Genomic DNA, 18,325 nt, shown 5'->3' with positions numbered 1-18,325 from the left:
TATAATTGTCTTTCTTAGACACCACTTAAATGTTTGTGAATGAGTTTGATAGAGAGCAGTATTGTCTGATAACAGTTCCCCGGCAGCGGCGCCAAAAATTCTGATGTCATTACAATGATATGGCCAAAAACGGACGGTTTTATTTGTGCGATGTCGTCAGGTCGCAACGCGTCAGCTTTGACTATCAAAGGGGATATTAGTTTTAAATTTATATTTATCGGGGCCTAAATCTTACTACTCCTTATTATGAGTAAGGGAAGTATGACATAGATTCGTATTTTTGAGATATTAGTAGAATCGAACCTATATCTAAACTTAAGATAATTATAAGGTGCAGGAGTAGTGGATGATTACCTAATATTGGGTTTTCTAGATTAAATAAATAAAGTAAAGTGCGATAAAATTTGTAATTCAGATAAAGCTAAAACAAGTGCATGTTACGATTTCATCAGTTACTTTGCCGATATTATGGAATGCTGAATCATGGATAGGCAGTGACCTTGTGTTTACTATATTAGTCCTAAACGCCCCTATCATAAGACATGTCAATGGGTAATGCGATAGGCTTGAAGATTCTGAATAGATAGCAACGTCCCTTACCCCCGACGCCCGTGCAGTCTGACTACAGGCATACACGTTCAGACGGCTCATCCAATTGAGCGACTCGGTTGGGTGACGTATTAACATTCCGAAATGGTCTAAACTTTCTTAAGTATAATAGAATACATGGTTTTCCATATCCGAGAGACGAGATGTATCTTAATGCTTTCGTTAATGATTGGTTTAAAAGATAGTTAGGCCCTTAAAAAGAGTTTAACCTATAAAGAACACCATGGCCAAGTTAAGCTGACTTCCATGAATACGTTTGGTTATCCTAAAGGTCCAATCCTTTATGTGTTCGAACAAACAGTTCCTTAATTAACTAAGAATCCCTCAAGCGGGGTGCAATGCTTGAGACCGCGTTATGGAAAAGTGTACTAGTCAACACTAACCGTGTTCCATGGCCTTACTTAGCAGAGGTACAGCTTACAACAACCGTTGTGCTTCAGTATGCACGTACGAAGTTTATATGCTTGGTGACTACACTAACATGGTCTGGGACCGACAATGTACTAGGGGTCTAGTCAGATGTTTCACTACGAAAGAGTCCTCAGTCGGAATCCAAGGCTCGGTGGACTTACTACAACCGGTGTGCCTCAGTCAAACTCACATTGTATCAGATAGACTTCTCTTACCAAGGGGTGACACAGATAGTATATTCTGAATCGGGGTTCGCTACTTTCCAATAACAGAGCCAATAACTACGTTCTATTAGTTGGAAAAGCGATTAAGTTCAAAGCATAATCGGAAAGCATTTTGATAACATACACAAACCATAATATAGTTTCGGCATTATAACTGATTACGTCATAACATACACTAAAGATTACTACTCGCTAATCATGGCAACAGTATCACAAAGCATAATAATGAAAGACATTATATAAAGATAAGGGATAGAAGTACTAGTAGATTAAACGAGTTCCGAATACAAAAGTGACAACTTCAAGACTCAAAACCGCTCCTAATACAATCTTCAGCGTTCTTCTCCGGGTACTAGGTTTCCCGCACGGAGTCGAAGACCTTGAAAGTATGACTAATATTGTACAAGAGAGAGAAAGAAGTGAATTGAAGTGTGTGTTGGAATGAATGACAAATGCCCTTTAAATAAGCCAAAATTTTCCCTGCAAACGGCTGGCAGGCCGTTTGGCAGGCCGTTTGCAGAGGCCGTTTGCCAGTAAACTCGAGAAACTTTTCGCCGGTAAACTTTTTCAAGACCTTTGCCGTGATACTTGAGAGGTTCATAACATTGGGTTTACGGAAGGAATCTTATTTTCTGGATTTTTGGGTGATAGTAAAGATGACGTGGATGAGGTGGTGTGGTAGAAGTAGCGGAAGTGTGAGAGGATTTTGACAAATCCGAATCACATTTCGTTACTTGGAAATGCAGATCTAAAGCAAGTTCTGATTCCGAGCACAGACATCGGCACTCTCAACGGAAAATAGTGAAGCATTAAAGATGAATACTGGTCTTATTTGGGGTGCCTCGCCATAATCAATTTAGGTCGATAATGCCTAGTCATGCAATGCTCTTTTAGAGATTCGGTTCGTCCTAACAAGATTTCCACGTTATTTAAGCCTTATTTTTATTTACAAACGTTTCAGGTTTTCAAAAATACTTTTTCGAAAAGGCTTTCTTTTGTTATAAATTTGAAATTTGGCTTAAAAACTTGGAATCTTTGTAATGGGTTATTTTAATACAACATAAAAAGGATTATACCAACATCCCACACTTAAACGAACATTGTCCTCAATGTTCCTAGTGTATCCCACACTTAGAATTTTTAGTTGAAGATTTGAGATTATTCGTTTAGTGTTTATTTGGGTTGAGATCCCACACTTAGTGGTAAGCTTAGGATGTGGCATAAAAATTTGAGCTAGTAGCGGAAAGAAAGGGTACCCCCAGCAGACGTGGTTGCTTGTGAAGAGCTGGCTGGCTTGGAAGTTCTGTCCTTTATTCATCGGCTCACTTGTCATCCTTTATTCTTATACTCTACTTTATTGCACGGGTTGCCTCCCGAGAAGCGCTTTTGTTTAAGGTCGTTGGCTCGACCTTAGTGATGCTCAAAAAGTCATCATTCCCCTCTGGTAGTTGTGATCTTGGTCTTCTCGAGGGAATGTGAGTCTTGATGGATAAATCCTGAGAAAGTGTCGGACCAAAAGTGGTAACAGGTCCGGTAAGTGACGCCCCGTACAAAACCATCATGTATGGATCATCAACATCTGGTCCACTACACAGTATAATACTATATGCTGTTTTAAAACAAGTTTTGCATTCATGAAAAGATAACGTTTTTACCAACGTCAAATGTTTTACAAAAGATAACGTGCTTCTACGAATAGAAAGCATAGAAGTGAATTGAAGTGTGTGTTGGAATGAATGATAAATGCCCTTTAAATAAGCCAAAATTTTCCCTGCAAACGGCTGGCAGGCCGTTTGGCAGAAGCCGTTTGCCAGACCAGGCTGTTTGCTTAGGCCGTTTGGCAGGCCGTTTCTGAGCCAGGAAAGCCGTTTGGCTTGCCTGGTCAGCTGGTTTTCCTGGATCGCAACTTGATTTCTTGTCTTTTACCGTTTTCGCTCTAGAATCTTCGTTTTAGCTCCGATTCTCTTGATTCTTTTTGCACCATCTTCGTAATTACTTGTTCTTCAATTCTAACCGACGAAGTGGGTATTTTGTCGATAAAGTTCGAATCTTTCTTGTTTTTGGGCCTTAATACCGGGGTGAAAACATGACTTTTTAGCCGATATCATTGAGCTACATCGACCGATACACAAAGCTACCATTGTATATTGTGATAATGTGAGTGCTATATTCTTGTCTAACAACCCCATTCAACATCAGCGGACAAAACATATTGAGCTAGACATTCACTTTGTTCGAGAAAAGGTTGCACGTGGCCAGATCCGCGTTTTACACGTTCCCTCACGACATCAAGTTGCAGATATATTCACAAAAGGCTTGCCGCTTGTCCTCTTTGATGAATTTCGAGACAGCCTCAACGTCCGTTTACCTCCCGTTTCGACTGCGGGGGGGCTATTAGCTGTACATTAGTAGGCGAGATATATTATCCATATTTAGAATATGTCAACATATTAGATAGAATTATAAGAGATATGTAATCCCTGAATATCAGGGAGCTAGTTAGGCATATCACGTATAAACTCGTGTATATATACGGGGTCGATCAATTCAATAGAGTCACACAGAATTATAAATCTTATTAAACCTTAGAGCTTTCTTTCTTATGGCTGGTGAATAGATAAAAAATGGTGCAATGTGACTTTGAAGTTTGGAGGCTGAACCTGAACAATATCATCGTCTAATTATGCTTTTGGTGCATAGTTTTTTCCGACTTTGGTTGTTTTTTATGCTTTTCGGTTTGTTTCTTTTTGTCTTGGCTATGTATGTTCTATGATTGCTCTCATCTTGCGGGTTAGTAATTATATTTTAGCTTTCCAAAAAAAAATCCGACGCTGAAAACTCAGTGTCGTCGACTCCCCCTCAATGTTAAACCAATGTTAAATTTCGACATTTGGTCTCAACATTAGCTAGTTAACAGTGAACGAAGGCTAGAAATGTTTATTTTATTAATTTTCGTGTTATTGAAAAAATATTAAATAGTATAAAAAGTGATTTAGACGATGAACGAATTTCGCACTTTTGTCATCAGTGTTAAATTGAAAGACACTGAAATTAGACACTGTTTTCAGTATCATGTCTCTAGAACTCTAAGAGGGTTGATCATAATTTGTGAATAGAAGCAAAAAGACGGTAACAAGGATGATCATTAGAAAGAGTGATGAACAAGTAGCATTTCTTTCTCTCAAATCTAGCTTATACGGAGTTTACGTGTACAAGACTTATTAGTGTTGTCGGGAAATAATGTGACTTTAGTGTTTCTAAAGCGTAAAAGACAATTTAACAAAGTTCAAGGAAGAATGACTGGTTGTATAACTTGACGGAGTATTCTTTATATATGTGCATCTCTTTTATATTGTTAGCCCATTCTATAAGGGTCCGTGATTTTTTAATAGTCCACTAGGTTTACGTAGCCATGGTTATATATAGTGGCCAGTAGGCATTGTAAGTGGCAAGCAAAAGATATACTGTATCAAATAAGATCTATCATTCTGTATCATGCTTATAATTTACATGGACATCTAGATATTCAAAGGAATGATAGACTAAGGTTCTGAGAGGTAAATAAGGATCAAGGCTTTCTTTGTACAACAGGGAGTGACTACAATATTAAAGTATTTACCGGAAACTAATCTTGGAAGCAAAAGTAAAAATATTTAGTGTAGAGGGAATAGAAGTCATACACAAGTTAGGGAATAAAAAACTGGCAATTAAGTTTAGTTTAGAGATTTAAGTGTATTTGTATTTGTATGTTAAATAACATTAAGATTATAATTAAACTATGATCACTTTTTTTTTAACGGCGATTTTTTTGGCATCAGTAGATCATTTATTTCAACGACCCTCATCATTTGCACGTAACACACACGTTCGGGCGGAAAACCCGAACCCGATCGACGGTATCCGGGAACACATCCATTCGGGCAGTGGTTCCGGGTAGAGGCCCGTGAACGAATCCGGTAACACCTCCCTATAAGGTTAATATATACCACCATTATTGGTGTTTTTGCAAGAGAAAAAAGAATCTTGCGGCTCTACGATGCACATATAAAAATGCATAGAAGGGGAAGCTATTTACATATTTTTCTTGCTCACTCGTTATTCAATAAAGATTCAACATATAAGATTACTTGTACTTTATTTTAACTCTTTAATTTGTGCTAGTTATCAAACCAATTTTGACTTGTGAAACTTGTGGGAAGAATGGTCTATTTACATTACGAAAAACGTGACTAACTCATTAGACAATTCGGGGAAAGAGATGAGGTCTCTAGTTGACCTCTCTTATGTTGGAGATGAGAGGAAAAGAGGTTCTCTATTACTTCTCTTGGATGTTTTTCTAAGGCCTAGTCTTTATATAGGGAGGAGTGAGTCAAGCCAATTAAATGTGGTCCATTAAAAGGATTCAACTAAAGGTAGCCCACCAACTAAGTATATAGACATACATCAAAGGTAACCCATCAACAAAGCCCATTAACGATAACCCGAAGCGAAATAATAGCACATGATAATAAGCACGTCATCACCGGTATGTATTTTAAGTTTGGTGATTTTCTTATAACAAAGTAAGCTAATGTATTTTAAGGGTAATGTGTTGTTAACTTGTTTACGCCATAGTGGGATGATTAGTATACAAGCATAATTATTATTATACATAAATCACATTACATGAGTTGCATCACTCAGTGTTGTAAAAAACCCGATTACTCGCCAATTAATCTCCGATTAATCATTCTTAAGAGCAATCCGTTCCGATTTTTAAAAAACCGTTTAATTAAACGGTCAACGTCCATTGATGAGTCAAAATCGAATTTGGTAATTAAAGTCGGTCAAATTCAAAAATGATTAACATTTTAACATGAATTTACACTAGAACTTTATAATTTTTGAGCAAAATGAATAATTTTAGACAATTATGTTAAAGTTTATTTTTATATTTATGGTTTTTTTCAATATTTACACATATAATTTTTAAAATTTAATATTTAAATGTATACAGTACAATCCGATTAATCCCCGATTAATCTCCGAATTACCGATTAATCCTTTTAAAGTCCCGACCGATTAATCCCCGAATAGCGAATTTTGCAACCTTGGCATCACTTGTATGCGAAAAAACATTATTAGAGTACTCGGAGTTGACGCGTTTTTTCGCTGCCCTCCAAATCTGACGCCGAATCCTCGGCGTCGACAACACCTCCCTGACTTTAAGACGGCGTTACCCTTTGCCTTTTCCTAGCTTCCACCGTCGTATAATGAACGTTGAACATAGGTTAGAAAATTTGAAATATATCCGTTTTCCAAAGAACATATTTTAATAAATATTACTATTATTATTTTTAAATACTCGTTTTCATCTATATAAATCAACTCACACTTCTACATACAAATCAAATCATTCTTCAATATCTTTTGTCTAAAAATTTTCATACTAGTAAAAATAAAATGTCTTCGACATCTTCACCTAACGATGAATATGTGATGCAAGTGCTTGATACATTTGTCAATGATGAAATGGAAAGCGAAAATGGGGCAAAAAGTTCAAACACACGTCGTTACATTGAACGTCAACATGAACTTGCACATCTACGTCTTGCTACCGACTAGTTTGTTGAAAACACTGAAATTAGACACCGAACTATTTTTTCACTTTTGACTTCAGTGTTAAATTCAGTGTCTTAGAAAACACTGGAATTAGACATTGAGAAAACACTGAAATTAGACATTGAGACTAGTATCTCGACTCCTTATTAATCAACTCAAATTATGTTTCCATGTCTACAAATCCTCCTTTCTATTATTTTCTATTTGATGTATTTCTTAGGTAGTACGTAGTACTATTTGATACTTTCTCCGTCTAGATGTTCACTGTTGACTTTTTAAAGTATTTATTTGTCAATTTTCAGCGTAACAAATACGAAGTATTATATAGCAAAAAGAAAAAATTTGCGATAACGTTAATAAATAAAGACTTTAAAAAGTCAATACTGGATGGTTAAAGTGAGACGGATGGAGTATATAAACTCTATAATTTCAAAAACAAAATGACTATGAAAAAAAGAAAAAGAATGACACATACACAAACTGACTTTGACTAGTGTAATCTTTTGCACATCACAAATCCAATGGTAGACAAGTTATATTGATAAGAAAACTGTTGTAGGGACTCAAATATAAGGCTAAAATCACCCCAAAATCTATCAAAAAGATAAGACCACGAGAGAGATGATATTTCCAAATGCAATTTTGATAGATTCACAACTCTTTGAACATATCTTCCTAAAATACCCTCAAATAAATTCTAACATGAAACTTGTATAACACATTATTTAAGGGCATTGCAGGAAACTTAAGTGGATTTATCAAAAATGAATTTGGAAATATCAGTTCCCTTACAATAAACCCATTGGCTATCACTTCACACCTTCATTGTGTAACCTCAAAATTTCAATCTTTATCATCACGATCATCAACCACCACAAACCACCAATGGCAGGCACACTATCAACCACCATGGCCATGCTCAATGCCAAATGCATAACCACCACCACCACCAACAACAACAACAAACCATCAAAACCAATCACTACCACCATCTCCCTACCCAAACTCACCATCACAAAACCATCCACCATCTCCGTCACCGGAACCGCCATCGCCGGAGCAATTTTCTCCACATTATCCGCATCCGATCCGGCTTTCGCAGCCCAACAAATCGCTGTTATAGCAGAAGGAGACAACCGTGGTATCGCGCTTTTACTACCGTTAGTTCCAGCAATTGCATGGGTTTTGTTTAACATATTGCAGCCTGCACTTAACCAGATTAACAGAATGAGGACAAAAGGAGTGATTGTTGGACTTGGAATCGGCGGCGGTTTGGCGGCTGCTTCTGGATTGTTGAATACACCGGAGGCTGCGGCGGCGGCTGAGGCGGCTGCAGCTAATGATAACAGAGGCTCACTATTGTTGATTGTTATTGCACCTGCTATACTTTGGGTGCTTTACAATATATTACAGCCTGCACTTAACCAAATCAACAAAATGAGAAATTAAGTATCATTGTTAGTGATCATATATATAAATGAAATGGGGTACATTAGAACTAAGTAATGTTGTATTTGCATTCCATTGTTAATTGAATTTCTCTTGGAAAATATATATTTCTTCTTTTCCATATATTTAATATAATTATTATTTATCTTATTGTGCTTGTCTTTAGTATTACATTAGAAATTGATCATATGGTAGTTTATTTTCAACAATTCACATCTAACAGACTAACATTATGAAAAATTTCATGTTGCTAATCTGTATTGATTTTACTGTTGTCGATAAAAATCCTCAAAAATTAGAGCAAAACCATTCAAATATGTATACACTGTCTTCTTCGCGTGTTCTGTTTTCATCTTTGAAATTTTAAACGCCATTGCAAAACATGAAGAAAAAGAAGATATGGTAATCAAATAAACAACAATTACAAGTTCTGTTTAAAATACAACATATGAACTTCAAGCAGAATAATCATGATTCATGATTATCCGAAAAGGATGAATCGAACATCTATATTTTTTTCTTCTGAGAATCTTTAAATTGTCCCTTCTTTCGGATTTTGAGGCAAAAACTGAGGATCCATGGATCCACGGCACTTTCAGGCAACAAGTACAACAGACCCCAGATGAGCGAGTGAGGCCAATAAGGTGCGCAACATGGTTCATAACCCAACCATCGTAGCCCAGCTTTTGCATACCCGGTTGGGGATGGTACAAGGAATGAAGATCTTTTGATAGATGCCATCTTTGTTGCTACGTTTAATGGTGCCTGCAATTACGGAAACATTTTCCAAGTTTCAAACAGAAGGTCCTTTTGATAATTTATACTTTTGCTTGTTGACGTGATGTACTAAGGTGATGTACTAAGATCAGTGTCTATCATAACTAACATAACTGAACGTCTTAACTGCTACATTAGCGCTTCAAACTATAACTAACTCATAATTAGCCTATAACTAAACACTATTTATCGTTACTCAACCGGGGCGGATGTAAGTACGTTACCACTGGTAGCACGTGCTACCAGTGAAACAAGCCATCAAGTAGACAACTATTTGGGCTTTTAACTAGTGACATTATATTGCATAATGTAAATTGTTTTGAGTGACACCATCAGATAATGTAAATTTTCATGAGCTTTTTACTACGGACACCCGTGAATATGAAATCCGCCCCTAACTAAACGGCATACCCCACAAAACTTCAAATACCCCACACAAATTGCAAGATGAGATGCTCCCATATCGTTACAAGCATGGCGCTCGCCAAAAGATATAAACACCCATAATGCCATGGTGCCTATGACGCGCTTCTTATGGTTGATCATCACGGACCTATACTAAATGCGACAACCGGTCAAATAAAACCAAAACTATAACCTAGATTACATACAACATAAGACGAGTTTTTCCTCTGAACGGTAAAGCTACAATCTATCACAAGCATCTAAATATCATCGATAGTGAAACAATTGAACCCGGAACCTACTAAACGGATATACTATTCTCTGTTCAGGATAGGGCGAGTAAATTTGATAAGATGTATGCAATCTAAACTAGGTTATCTCGTGACGTGACCCTTTCACTGATCACGTCAAGATAACCACTAAGCCATCTTCTGATGGCTAACCTACCGATTAACGGAATCTTCAAATACAACTTTATAAACAAGAAAGTAATTTAAGTATTTTACCTGACACTGCACATCAATCCCACTATTCTTGTATTCAACATACAAACACTTCGAAAATTGCTCAACATACCTAAACAAACAAGAAGACAAACATTCGTCAACATGTATAATTTCAATTAAACCTCAATGTATAACCGAAAACTGCTTAAAACTTACGCTTTAGTCGCAGCATAAACAGCGTAAAGAGGATACGAAGGGATAATAGTAGAAGCACCAGAACCAATATTAACAATTGCACCTTTTTTTCTTTTCAACATACCAGATAACACTGCTTGTGTCACTTTACTAATTGCTTCAACATTAACTTTAATTAAATTATTCAACAATTCATTATCCACTTCATGAAAATACCTTGCATAAGGATATGAAACACCAGCATTATTAACCAAAATACCAACATCTAATTCCTCAGTTAGATCACTAATCTTCTTAATTCCCTCAGATAAATCACCATTAAGATCAAAAACAACATTCTTGATCTGGGTTTTGGGGAATTTTGTTTGAATCTCAGAGGAAACATCATTTAATTTATTAGGATTTCTACCCACTAATATCAAGTTTAGACCTTTTTTTGCTAATTCAAAGGCAAAAGCTTTACCAATGCCATCTGTGGAACCTGTAACAAGAGCCCAAGAACCATACTTTTTGATGTTTTTTGGGGGTCTTAAAAAATTAACGTAAACCCATCTGAGAATGGAAACTGAAATCTTCAAAAAGGATATGGAACCCAAGATAAAAAGAATAATGACCAATAAAGGTTGGGTTTTTAGGGTTTCCAAGAAATTGACTTCCATTGTTGAAGTGTGATTTTCAGGTGGATCTAAGATTTGGGGTTTGTAGAATTAAGGACTATAAATAAATAAAAGTTGGTTGATGAAGAAACGGTTGTTAGTTGGACCTATAAATGATTTTACCATTTGGACTGAGTTTACAAGAAAACACATACACAACTTTAAGTTTGGCAGGTGAGCGAAAAGGAACTCAACGGTTATATTTGCAATAATGGCCATGTTATTTGCTCTATTAATTTTTTTTTTTTTTAATGGCGAAATTGATATCGTATGCTCTCATTTGTCACACATATGCGTTAGGAGGATATCCAGTTCGTGATGATGTTGCCAGTAATATCGAAGGTTGGAAAAACCCCAGAGACCTTCGCAAATCGTACTGATGTTAGTAGTACCATCAAAGGTTGAAAACTCCCTGCTTGTAGTGAGAATTGAAGCTGGTTTGACAGTATTAGTATATTATACATTATTGTATTAAAAATTAAAATGGTTTTATAATCATGTTTGGTTTGGAGTCATAGTATGGTAGGTTTATGTCAAAACTAATTTTTGACTTGTAAGATGTGATGATGCATTTAAAATTTTGTATCAATAAAGTATAAATTTTTTATTGATCAACAAGCCATAACCGGAGTTTATCCAAAGATATAACATTAAAACATCCGGTCAAAAGATTTTATAAACATGTTTGTTCAGAATTTACTAGTGTAGGTTCAAGTCAAACTAGTTTTGGACCCGTAGGATGTGACGATCCATTTAAATTAGTGTACTATGGAAGAGATAGATTTTATATTTTTTGCATGACATATTTGACATCTACTGAAACACTAAACACTAATTATAAGTTCATAATCATAATTAAACATTAAAGCACGCTTTTCTTCGTTCCTATAAAACTAATAGCAGAAGAATAAAAGAACAATTGACTATTCATTTCTATTTCTATGGATATACATTTTTAAAATAAGTAACAAAAGAATGTTAAAAGCTATACATCTATGGACTTGCAACCTTTTCTTCTTCATAAGTTATCATCTTAATCTTATATTGGTCATAAAAGAGTTCCCAAAAGCCATAAATGCAAGACAACCCAATAAGCTATGAGCCCTAGCCTCGCCCGTGGCCGACTCATCAAACCCCGACCTCCAGACACCCTGAAATATCAAAAACTAGGTTAAGCTCTTTTTTTTTTAAAAAATACAAATATTTCACCCTTGTCTCCTTAAAAAAACTACTAGAATACTTGAACTAGCCCAGATTATTTATGTAGCAAGTAACCATGATTTTTATGTAGCCCCGCGTGAATTCAAAGTAAACCAAATGAATGAATGAGTTAAGTATTTACCATAACCCATCAAGCCGATCTGCGATGATCTTCCCTTGTACTGGCACAAGACCAGATGTATGCAGTGACTTGAATATATGACCTGGAAGTGTTTACTTTAAATACAAGTTCCACAAATGATGCGAGTTTATAGTAAAAACTGATACAGACTTGCAATTTAGAATCATACCTTTATCTTCTAATGTTTCTGGTTTATCGATCAAATATTCAGATTCTGGATCGATGTTCAGAGCAAGATGATCATTTGATCCTTTCCTTAAAGTTCTTACCAAAGGTGTGGCTCTTTTTCCAACTGGTCCCTGTACAAAGAGTCGTCTAATAACTAAAAAAAGTAAAATACGAAGGAAAAAATATCCATCTTGCTCCCGTCAATCATCATTTATATGCCGATTCAATTGTATATATATTTTCAGCTGCAGACTGAAGTCCCTATATGTATATTCCTTTTAATGTGCAGAGTTATGTATATGACAAAGACGAATAATAGAAGTCAAGTATATAATGAAGCTGGCAAAGGAAAAGTTCAATATAGGTGACAGGTAGTTACGGATTGGATGGGTCAAAACGGATCAGTTTTAGTACAGGTCGGGTTGGGTTGACCCACAAAGACTTCTGCAGTCCAATTTTTATGCTAAATTAACATATCACTCCATTATGGTTACAAAAACACGATGGCAATCTAATTTTTACGAAATATTAAGAAGGTTGTATAAATTGAGAATTTCAACCCGTTCAGCCCATTTAACTGGTTCCCCTTCTAGCTATTTTGTTTAACGGACTTGTTTAAGGCTAAAATACAGTCCAAATCAACCTATTTATTAGTAAAATGGGTCAAAATTACCACCGCTAAAAATCTTAAATGAAAGAGTACATACCGGATCATCAACTTCTGATATCTCCGGCCGTGGAGGCAAAGAAGATGATTCACTGCTGCCTCTTCCATGTATCGAGTCTGGTAAACCTGTTCGATTTTGATTGAAATCTTCAAGTAGTTTAACCTTGTTAGCTAATTCCTCAGCCGCCTTCTCGGTATCCGATAAGTTGACCCCCAATTCTCGAGATTTAGCTTTTTCCCTTTCACTATCCAAATATATATTGCGAATAAGGCTCTCTAGTACTGAGAGCATTCCTGCCACATCAGCAGATTTGTTGCCTACGTCAGACACGTCACCTCCAAATTCTCTGATGATGTGTTCAAATCCTATTGACAGCTTATATATTTCCTTCTTCATGTTCTCAAAGTCTTCAAGTTCTTCTTTGAAATTTTCGATTTCAAGAGCTTGCGTTGAAAGAGTTGATTGTAGCTCTTCTTTGGAATGAGACAGTGAGTTGATATGATCCAACAATTCGTTTAAATTATCGATTATATAAAAGAGCTTTTTAACAGGGTCTGAATTATGAACATCTATGTCTCCTGCTCCTATGTTTGGGAAAGGGATTGTGATCCCGTTTATCTTACTAAATATGGAATTTACTTCAGAAGCCGACAGAAGATCGTTTTCAGCCTCTGAAAAACAATAAAGATAGATGATAGTTAGTAATGCATAGAGAATCGGAGGTGGCAAGATGGGTGGGTTTGGTAATGGGTTAAAACAGGCAGGGATGGGTTGGGTTGACCTGAAATACTTTATTTACTTTTTTCGAATTTTATAAATAACTAATTATATGATAATAGTGACCTACATATCTGAATAAAAACTTTATAGGAGGTTGAATGCATTAAAAATGGTCTTTCTGCGGCATCCAAACTGCTTCACATGTTACTCTTTTAGTTAAAAATTTTCCATTTGACCCCCTTTAGAAGAAAAATAGAACCCAAATAGACACCTCTATTATAATGTAACCAATTCTACAGATATATATCATATATCCAAATAACATTATACCAGGATCTTTTACGCATGTGTTACTTTGCTTAAACAACTCTGCTTCTTTTTTATTCCACTCATCTTCTTTTGCTCTGTATTCTTCTAATTTAGTACTCATTTCATCATGTAGGTTTTGGGATGTTTCTATATCATTCTCCAACTTATTTACTCTGCTACGTAACATGTCGTTTTCTTCTTTGCCTTTGTCATACAACGACCTACGTTCTTCTAACTCGGCCTGTAATTCTTTAATTGTTGTGGACATCTTCTGTTTTAAATCAACAAAATGTTTGATTACACTTCTAACAATTCTAGCTGTAGACAACATCTCCTCAACAACCTTAATATCTGCCACTACCAAATCATCAACTGCTCCAACATTTGAGTATACACTATAATGGGAAGAGTCGATTTCCTTTATATTATCTTCAACTGTAATCTTAAGTTCTTTGCTGACATCAGCACACGCAGAACGTAGAACTCTAATATCATGTTCAAGTGTTGCAACTCTATCATGCTTATCTGCCAATTCTTGCCTACATGCACTCAAATCAACATTAAGGGTGGAAATCTCTTGTTTGGTTGTATTATTTCTTCCAACAAGATCCGAAATAGTGTTCTCGGCCTTCAAAAGTGCATCTTCTAACGTTTTCACAGTTGCAGAGGCATCCATAAACTTACGCTCGTTATATTCGGCTTCTTCTTTGAACTTTTTCATCTCATCTTCTAATATATTCCTATCATCTACTGCCTTCTTATTTACATTAGTAAACTGAGAAACATGTGTCTGTAACTTCTCTTCGGTATCCGTTTTTATAACTTTTAATTGTTTGTTTTCTTCAGTTAACAGATTAACTTGTTTCTCTGAAACAGACAATGCATCTTCGAGGGATTTAACGGTTGCCAAGGTATCTGTCAACTTGTTATTCAACATGCCCAGCTCCTGTTCTAATTTCGCCTTTGCGATTTGACATTCATTTGTATATGCAACAAACCATTTCACTTTTTCAACAGGATCTGTTAAACCAACTGGAAGAACAGTTGAATCAGTTGACTCAACTACACGTTGTAATACTGAATTGCTTTGAACCAAAAACTGTTCAATTTGATCCCTTTCTTCCTTTGAACTTAGAAGCTCAGATTCTAACTTCTCAATCTGCCCCACTTCTATTGAATATTTACTAATTTGGTCCCTGTAGTCATCTACCGTTGCTTCTTTCTGCTTTAACTCAATCTTTAATCCCTCAATCTGCGCCTTCATTTCAGCACACTCTTGAACCAAACTTTCAAACTTAATAATTTGATCCCTGTAGTCATTTACTGTTGCTTCTTGCTGAATCGTTTCAAGTTTTAATGCTTCAATCTGAGCATTCTTTTCAGCACACTCTTGAACCAAGCCTTCAAATTTACTAATTTGGTCCCTATAGTCATTCATCGTTGCTTCTTGCTCTTGAACCAAGCCTTCACATTTACTAATTTGGTCCCTACAGTCATGTATCGTTGCTTCTTGCTCTTGAACCAAACCTTCACACTTACTAATTTGGTCCCTATAGTCATTTATCGTTGCTTCTTGCTCTTGAACCAAACCTTCACACTTACTAATTTGGTCCCTATAAGCATTTATCATTGCTTCTTGCTCTTGAACCAAGCCTTCACATTTACTAATTTGGTCTCTATAGTCATTTATCGTCACTTCTTGCTCTTGAACCAATCCTTCACATTTACAAATTTGGTCCCTATAGTCATTTATCGTTGCTTCTTGCTCTTGAACCAAGCCTTCACATTTACTAATTTGGTCCCTATAGTCATTCATTGTTGCTTCTTTTTGCATTAATTCAAGCTTCAAAGCCTCAATCTGAGCATTCTTTTCAGCACGTTCTTGAACCAAGCCTTTGCCCTTCTTAACCGCCATAGATAACTTTTCCCTCAACAAAACCACTTTATCCTCGTATCGTTGAATAACAACTTGTAACGACCCATTCTTATCTTTCAAATTTGCAAACTCATCTTCAAGATAACACTTCTCCTGAGCCTCCACTAACAGTGCAATTGTTGCTCGGTCCACCTCAGCACGCGCAGCCTCTTTTGTTGCATTACATTCATCTTGTAGCTTAATAGATTCTTGCTTAACAGCATTTAATTCACTTGATTTCTCTTGCAATTCGATTAAACATTTATCTAATTCACTCGTCTTCTCAACAATCATTTGCTTTAACGAGTCACGATGTTGAACCAATGACTTCCCTTTAGTGACAGCCAAATTAAGCTTTTCTTTAGTACTATTAAACCTAGTCTTATGTACTTCAACTTCATCTTTAAGCTTTCCAATATCTGAATTCAACGTCTCGATGGTTTCTTTGCTTTTTTCAAGATGTTGCATTAGCTTCCCGTATTCGTTTTCCAAGTATCTACCTTTATGAACCAACTCAAATTCTTTCCTTTTTAGCAAGATTAATTCTTCTCGTGCAACGACTAAAACCTTCTCCATATCAACTTGACTATGGTAATCTGACTTAACCTGAGTTAAACACTGATTAAGCATCTCACCTTGATTAAGTAACCGATTATACTTCTGAATTATAACCAACATGTTCTTTTCAATATGCGATAGTTTACCACTAACAGACGTCTCTACAAATTCTTCCTCACCAAGAACAGTTGTCACCAAAGACGAAATTCGATCCGCAACCATTTCAACAGACGACAACTCAACAACTTTCGTATTAAGATCCTCGATCGTTCTCTCTTTCATATCCATACTGTCATAAAGGTCTCTAATTGAGCCCTCGGTTTGTGACTGCTCATTCAAAGCAAGCTCAATAAACCTAGAACAGTGGTTTATCATCACATGCAAAGGCAACGTTGAAGTGATGTCATCAGTAAACGACCCACCATTACTTACACCAACCAATTCATGTTTCTTAACTAGACTTTTCAGCTGATACCGTAAACTAGTCAGTTCTGTCATTAACTGCTGTCTTTCTTCCTGTGATAAAAAGATAGTCAACATAGGTCAACTTACTGATACTGCAAAAAGACTGGAACTTCAAAACACTAACCTGATAACGGTGTGACGAAAGTCCTGCATCGTTCCCAAACGTTGTTTGACCTTCGAGAACTAATTCGTCTTCTCTAATTTCATCCATGGTCCTACCATCATACGAAACCAAGTCATCTGGACAATCAACAAACTCTTCGTTTCCTCCATCATCCGTTAACTTTAGCTCACTCGGTTCGACGTCCACACTATCCACTCTTGCAACCACTACTCCATCATCCTACAATACGATCAAAACGCAGTTTTGATCACAAGCCATATGTTCAAATCATAAACACTTACACCAAATTACATTAAATAACCCAAACCTTAGAATCAGACACAAACAGTTTGACTTGTAAAGGTCACTAGTTTGACTTCTAAAGGTCAAACATCTCATAAAAAATATCAAAAATTAGTATTTTTGAAATTTCAACTTGTTAACATAACATTACACCAAATAGATCAGCTGATTAAACTAATCATCATTTATATTATCAAATCAAAACTCATGAATCGATCAGATAGGTCTAGTTTGACTTTTATGGTCAACTAATATACAGAGTAATACAATTAAAAATTAAATGACTAATATTTGTAACAATAGCAAATTACCTGATTGCTGGAGCTACTACTATTAACTGAAGGTGAATTAATAGATTCAACATGAACAAAACCACTCTCACCAGCTGTCGGACTTCCGGTAGCCTGATCACCATCATTATAATCCTCCATATCTGTCGGTCATCAAATAAAAATCGATGAGGATAGAAATTGATCAAATTTGCAAACGTAAATGCACTAAATGTAAAATTAAACGCTAATCGGTTGCTTTTGTTTACGTTCATTGATTTAATTTATGAATTACTGAAATACAGTAATTACGAAGTTATGAGCTTACCTCTTAGGGTTATATATAATAATTCAATTTAATAAATGTATCGATTTGGGGATTATACGGTGGAGTAGGCTACGTGTTGTTGATTTGGCGTGAGAGACTTTGCGTAACACACGATACTTGCACTGCTCAGGCGGAAGATGTCGAAATGACGTCGTAAGGCAGGCACAGTTGGCTGTTAGTCCCGCCTGTTGTTTTTATGATTTATGATTTATTTGTTGTACGTGTTGAGATACCAAGAAAAAACAATACATATCGAATGGGGAGTACGTGTTGCTACTTTTAGCAATTATTTTGTACGGAGTAATTATGCATAAATTAAAAATGAGTAAATGTTATAATTCAGTAGGCTTATAACTATCTTTAGTGGTCTAGTTCTTGACCGTAGACTACTAATAAGTATATAG

At 36.0% G+C, this 18,325-nt stretch overlaps 3 protein-coding genes across 3 annotated transcripts; 1 reads left to right on the top strand and 2 right to left on the bottom strand.

Moving 5' to 3' along the window:
- Positions 1 to 7,639: 7,639 nt before the first annotated feature.
- Positions 7,640 to 8,444, top strand: LOC139847992 (photosystem II reaction center proteins PsbY, chloroplastic). The gene has a single exon (XM_071837731.1). The coding sequence runs from the start codon at positions 7,731 to 7,733 to the stop codon at positions 8,292 to 8,294; it is 564 nt and encodes a 187-aa protein (XP_071693832.1). The 5' UTR covers positions 7,640 to 7,730; the 3' UTR covers positions 8,295 to 8,444.
- Positions 8,445 to 8,619: 175 nt separating this feature from the next.
- Positions 8,620 to 10,790, bottom strand: LOC139848249 (very-long-chain 3-oxoacyl-CoA reductase 1-like). The gene is made up of 3 exons (XM_071837982.1): positions 10,139 to 10,790; positions 9,983 to 10,052; positions 8,620 to 9,059 (listed from the first exon to the last, which is right to left on the bottom strand). Exons 1-3 carry the CDS (start codon positions 10,774 to 10,776, stop codon positions 8,802 to 8,804), a joined length of 966 nt encoding a protein of 321 aa, XP_071694083.1. The 5' UTR covers positions 10,777 to 10,790; the 3' UTR covers positions 8,620 to 8,801.
- An 804-nt stretch (positions 10,791 to 11,594) lies between these two features.
- On the bottom strand, positions 11,595 to 18,110 carry LOC139846748 (uncharacterized). The gene is made up of 8 exons (XM_071836242.1): positions 17,922 to 18,110; positions 17,636 to 17,757; positions 17,043 to 17,261; positions 14,002 to 16,969; positions 12,991 to 13,622; positions 12,285 to 12,414; positions 12,116 to 12,197; positions 11,595 to 11,924 (listed from the first exon to the last, which is right to left on the bottom strand). The coding sequence occupies exons 2-8, from the start codon at positions 17,753 to 17,755 to the stop codon at positions 11,822 to 11,824; spliced, it is 4,254 nt and encodes a 1,417-aa protein (XP_071692343.1). The 5' UTR covers positions 17,756 to 17,757; positions 17,922 to 18,110; the 3' UTR covers positions 11,595 to 11,821.
- Positions 18,111 to 18,325: the final 215 nt, after the last annotated feature.

Source organism: Rutidosis leptorrhynchoides, chromosome 5, assembly GCF_046630445.1.
Source record: "Rutidosis leptorrhynchoides isolate AG116_Rl617_1_P2 chromosome 5, CSIRO_AGI_Rlap_v1, whole genome shotgun sequence".
Taxonomy (NCBI): domain Eukaryota; kingdom Viridiplantae; phylum Streptophyta; class Magnoliopsida; order Asterales; family Asteraceae; genus Rutidosis; species Rutidosis leptorrhynchoides.
This window is presented reverse-complemented; position numbering and strand designations above follow the sequence as displayed.